This window comes from Nesoenas mayeri (genome assembly GCF_963082525.1).
Source record: "Nesoenas mayeri genome assembly, chromosome: 1".
NCBI lineage: Eukaryota > Metazoa > Chordata > Aves > Columbiformes > Columbidae > Nesoenas > Nesoenas mayeri.
The window spans coordinates 31,143,864-31,149,863 of record NC_137541.1 but is presented as its reverse complement, the minus strand read 5'-3'; the positions used below and the strand labels follow the sequence as shown (position 1 = coordinate 31,149,863).

Here is a 6,000-nt window from a genome sequence, read left to right as displayed (position 1 = left end):
AGAAGGCTTACAGTGTACTAGTTTCTTACGCATCAAGACATCTAATTTCTCTTTCAAATAATTAATTACACAATTTATGAAACTCAGTAGTGTTTGACACTTTGACATTCCTCTATAGGGAAGTTATCACTTTCACCTATTTAAAAAATTTTCATCTTGTAACAAATAGTTAAAATTAAACCAAAACATTGATATTTCTTAATGAAGACTCTACACTTTTACATGTAAATATATAGTACAAAATTATACAAATAAAAGAGAGGGTGTAAATTATTAATAGACCTATGTTTTCTTCATGTAAATATTATTATTACGGACCTCTACAGTTATCAGTTCTAAAAAGATAAAATCTATTTCTAAGTAGCTAGCAAGGTTGTGCTAATAAAATATGATTCAAAGCTTATAATTCTTGAAGCATCAGACATTGCACTATTACTTGAGCCAGCTGATTCAATATCACTGTGTTTCTTCAACATTCACACTCAAACTAATTCCCAGCACAACATGGAAAATGAAATAAATGTGCATTTCTTTAACAACTTAAAAAAAACCCAAACAAACCAACAGAAAACCCAACACTGAAGCACTCTAGACACAGTCAGAACAAAAACATTCTCTATCTCTAATAGAGTTCCCATTTTGCAAAGGCCGTAGTAAACATTTATATTCGACTAACAGTTGGTATCTGACTTTCATGTATTAACACACGGTTGGATCATTTAGTACTCTATCAAATAGGGAGACGGTCTCAGAACTTTAAAACTCTTATTTACAACACTATGAACATTAGAATAATATCAAGTTCTTGTAAAAGCATATAATTCTCCCAAATGTACACCTTCACTACAGGAAGGTAACACCAGGCATCTGCAGCATAAAATGTAAATATAATATTTTTTTTAATGTGCTACTCTTTTTTTTTTTTTTTTTTGCCATTTATTGTACATCTTTTTCTTTTTTTATATTTTAAATCTTTTCATTTTAAAAAATAACATATGTTTCCTACCATTTCATGGTCCACTTGGCTGATCTTAACATGGACTCCATTTCCAAACTCCTATGTGTTATATTGCTACTTAATAATAATAATAATAATAATAGTAATAATACTAAAGCGAAACCAATACATTACACTGCTTCCCCGAAAACCAACATTTCACTCCTAAAATCAACAACAATGACCATAATGGAATTTTTCAACAGAATAGTTTTAAGAAAACAATATGGTAAATCTCATGTCAGTGAAGTACAGGTAAATTCCTTTAAGCTGAGCATACTGTGCATGTCTTGGGTGTTCTGAACATCTTCAAAATAAAAAATTCCTTGTCACTGACTTCTTTTATTTCAAGTCCTTCAAATTCTATCCAATAGCCTCAAGAAATATAGCTCTAAAAAAATGAAATGTTTTTGCTTTGACTGTCTCTCTAAAAAACAGCAATCCGAATAAATGATGATGGGGCCATTCAAAAAGATGCGGTACACAAAACATATAGGATAGTACAGACAGACGTAGTACTCTTACATTTATCACATACAATCAACATTTCAATCTCTATTATATTTCACAATTTGTTATTCAAGTTAAAGCACCTATGTATGGTGATTTTACTTTCACTGTACAGCCTATGTTATTGAGTTTTAACACTGTAACTTGCCCCATTGGACCGAATCATGCAACTGTCACAGATCAGTGTAAGTGTTTTATAAGGCATATTGGAACAAGTTAAAAATATTTCTTAGCCTTTCAAAAGTTGATTTACTTCATAGAGGAGTTCCTGGATGCCTCAGTCCTCGTAAAGTTCATAGGAAATCAGTAGGGTAATTTATTTTAAAGTGTAATTTATTTGGCTTAGAATGGTGCCATAGAATCAAAAAGAGTGGTGGTCCTCATCTTCAAAGGGAGTCCTTTGTGTTAGGCAGAGGACAAGGTAAATCCAGCTACATTCAGAATCCCGAGCAGACGAGGACACCCAGGGCAGGCACCACCAGGACCAGGAGCAGGGTCGGAACTCCAGCAGCGGCACCTGCGCATCAAACAGAGAACAACACGATGTTAGTCCTGCTGCAGTGTTACTCGCGGTGTGGTGGGGAACAACCCTGGATGACAGCAAGAATGTGGGGTAAGAAGGCTGGAAAACCAGCTGGGGTATCTCAGCACAGCCCCTACCTGTATGGATGATGTGGAAGGGATACAGAGCCTTGCTCCAGCACAGTGGAGGACTTGCTCTTTTGTTCTGCAAGAGCTGTTTATGCAGCGTGTTTATACAGGCAGCAAGGCCATTCAGAACACATCAGTATATTTTGATTTGGCTGCTCCAGCAAGCCAGGAGGTTATACCAGGAGGTAAAAGGTCAAAATAAATATTTAAACATGTGAAAACAAAATTAATGGAGTCTTTGAAATGTGAAGAAGCAAAGAGATACCTTTGGAAATGTTAATGTTCATATGATCGGCAATAATCTGAGAGATGTCAAAGAGCCTGCTCCATTTGTTTACTTGCAAGATTACGAAGTCCAGATGGCTGACTTCTAGCAGTGTGGCATTTACACGTTTACATCTCTTAAAGCCACAAGGGTCTTTCTTAAAAATATATCTTAAGACAAAAAATATCAATTGACATCTTACACACTTTACATGACTTGCTCTGGCAAACGGGCATAAGAATCGCTATCATGCCAAATGGCTGTGTTGCCACAGTCCCGCTTCCTGTTAGGAAACATCAATATGAGAAAATGCTGGCAGCCTTGGAGATGGGCCAAAGGAACTCCTCAGTTCCAGAAGGACAGGGAACTGATGGAGAGAGTCCAGCACAGAGCCACGAAGATGACTGAGTGGAGCATCTCCCTTATGAGGAAAGGCTGAGGGAGCTGGGTCTCTTTAGCTTGGAGAAGAGGAGTCTGAGGGGTGACCTCATTAATGTTTACAGATATGCAAAGGTGAGTGTCACAAGGATGGAGCCAGGCTCTTCTCGGTGACAACCAATGATAAGACAAGGGGAAATGGATACAAACTGGAACACAGGAGGTTTGACTTAAATATGAGAAGAAACTTCTTCTCCATGAGGGTAACAGAACACTGGAACAGGCTGCCCAGAGAGGTTGTGGAGTCGCCTACTCTGGAGACATTCAAAACCCGCCTGGATGCCTTCCTGTGTAACCTCATCTGGGTGTTCCTGCTCCGGCAGGGGGACTGGATTAGATGATCTTTCCAGGTCCCTTCCAATCCTTAGCATTCTGTGATTCTGTGATTCTGTGATTCTGTGTGTGAGCTGGAGAACAGTCTGTTGGGCTCATCTAGGTGAGGATGGTCACGTGTAAGTGGGCAGTGCAGCACCTGGCTTACTGCTTGTCTTGCTGTTGGACACAGACTAAGGATGGAAGCTGGTGTTGACAGTCCTGAGGAGCTGCTGGAACTGACCCACTGGACAGCCCTCCAGCAAATACTCTTATGAATGAGGAAAAAACAGACTGAAAATGTAACATGTGAACCAAACAGCACAGATTTCAGCTCGCAGTCCTGTTTTAGCTAAAAGCACTCCTATTCCTCCTGACTTTGGTCCTCACTCAAGTCTTTCTGCTGCTCTACTCTCTTCCCTGTCCCCATCCTGAACTCCATCCTTTTCCTCTTGCTTCTGATGCATCAGAACTGTTTTCTGCTTTCATTCCCACCCTTTCTCCTACTGCTGTCCAAAGACAAAATTTCCCCCTAGGTCCTTTCTGATATCCAAGCACTTGAAAAATCAAGAGAAGAGACCTACCAATCCTTCTTCATGAGCTCAATTCAGCTCTAAAAAGTACATTTCTACTAAGAGTACATTTTTCCACAGAAAGCAGTATATCCACCTCAATGAAAGATAAAATTAAGGAAAATATTGGAAGATCTCTTTTGTAAGTATACGTAAACAGAGGAATTTTAAGCTTAAGACGAACACATATGTTCAAATGTATGTTCAAATATATTCTCATACATAACAACTCCACATTATGGCAACTGAAAGTACGAGGGTATAGTTATCTGTACATTTTAGTGATTTATGAGATACATTAATATTTTCTGTAGTCTTTATCCCTAAATATCAAGGTAGTGGTCTTTAATGAATGAATAATAGCCATAGGAAAAAAAAAATCCAGATTTCATATTTAAGAATATTCACAGAAAATATATTCTGCGTTTGTCAGACCAGGACAATGCAGTTGGAAAGAGACAAACTCAAGATGTTTTGAGTGCTTCTAATGAAGAAGAACAGGAAAAATGTTTTGCTGAGTGAAGTTAAATGATGAACAAGTATGAAGAAATTTTTATTTGCATGTAACTATTCTACAAAGAGAAAGGAATAATAAATCTTTCCTTGAGATGTCCTTGCTGGGTCCAGAATGAATAGTGAGCAATTCACCCCATTAGAGCAGTTCCTTACAAGGTTGGGGCACTGTTGCAAAGATATGTATAACTTCTCTCCTCAGTGAAGCAAATCCTACCCTTTTACAGCACATTAACAGAACATTAGGAGGATAAATGCACATTAAACAGATCAACTCTTCTTTTTTTCTTGTTAGATTACTGACCCACATGTCAGGAACCATCCTTTACTGGAAACACCAGTCACCAGTGTATGACAGCCAGTACACTCCTGCAGCTCCTGAGTGGAAATTAATGTAAGTTTTGCCTGAGTACAGACTACGAGATTTAATTCTGTGCAGTAATGCAATTGTGAACTGTCAGTTTTAACAATCTTTAAAAGCTAGAGAAACGCCAGATAAAGACTTAATGAACGTGTACAAAAAACCATGTGGATGCAAATTGAAACAGAAGGATTATTAAACTTCTTCTGTAGTCCTGCCAGGTATGAGCTGCATATATTTAGCACCTAAAGATTAATTCTCTCCTCAGTGTTATAACACATGATCTCTCCTCTCAACCAGCATTTTGTGTATCCAGTGTGCATGCAATTGCAAACTACAGCCATCAAAGACAAGGACAAAACCAAATCACAACCAAACCGAACTGCCACTCTAATACACTATGTGTGGACTTTGTATCAAGTGTTCTCATTTCTTTCCAGCTAACAATGAAACACGCACCTTAAATTTGTGGGGTTTTTGTTTGTTTGTTTTGTTCAACAGCCCCAAGCAAAAGTTGTGAAATCCGGCTCTATTCCTGTAGGGATCTTGCTACTTTCTACAATAGAGTTCCTTTAGTTGACATGTTTAAGCCTGCAACTAAAGTATAATATCTGTAGAAACCTCTACTCAGAATGTACCTTAAAACTGAATGCAATTTGTATGAGATGCATGCAGTTAACAACTTTTTTTCCTGCTTCCTGTTCTCAGCAGCCTTTCTCACAAATGGTTGGTATCTGAGTAAATGAAGAGAACTGCTGGATGGGTTTTTCTTCAGCAATATCTTTACATATCACAGGAACTCCTGGTCCCACTAATACACGGCTTTCCATTAATATTTTAAATTATTTGTCACCATTTCAATCACATAAAGTCTAAGATGAAATATTTTACACTTCTGAATAGAGGTCCCAGATTTTACTCACATCTTGAACAGCATGCAACATTTTTCCAATTATATTCAAAAGTAATGAAATCAATTTAATGCCTAAGTGAAATAGGCATTAAACCAATTCAGACTTTGATATATCTCCCAAGCCTTTGCAACAACTTGTTATTAAAAATACATCATTAGTTTCTTTAGATGTTACTTATCCTTAAGATATTACCTTTTTGGTCCTTTTCCCAACATCAGTATCTTTTTATACTGGATTGTAAAAATAAAAACCTAGAGACCTGTTTAGAAATCTTACTTTCATCAGATCTGTGAACCAGGAAATTAGTTACTGGTCATCTGCGAAGCTGTCACAGGTGAATAACTTCTTCTTCTCAGTGGGAAAGTATCTGTCTTGCCAACACACACAAACTTCAAGCTATTCCTTGGCTAACCATGTTGTGGCAGAACTCCTCTGCTTTTGTTGTCAGGAAAGATTGTTCAAGAATT

At 37.5% G+C, this 6,000-nt stretch overlaps 1 protein-coding gene across 1 annotated transcript in view; it reads right to left on the bottom strand.

Moving 5' to 3' along the window:
- Positions 1-1,944: 1,944 nt before the first annotated feature.
- The window catches only part of CNTN1 (contactin 1), a gene marked incomplete at both ends in the record, with an annotated part of 143,184 nt that continues 139,128 nt past the window's right edge, over positions 1,945-6,000 (bottom strand). The window contains 1 exon segment of the mRNA XM_080363601.1: positions 1,945-2,024. Coding sequence (XP_080219727.1) covers positions 1,945-2,024 — 80 coding nt within the window.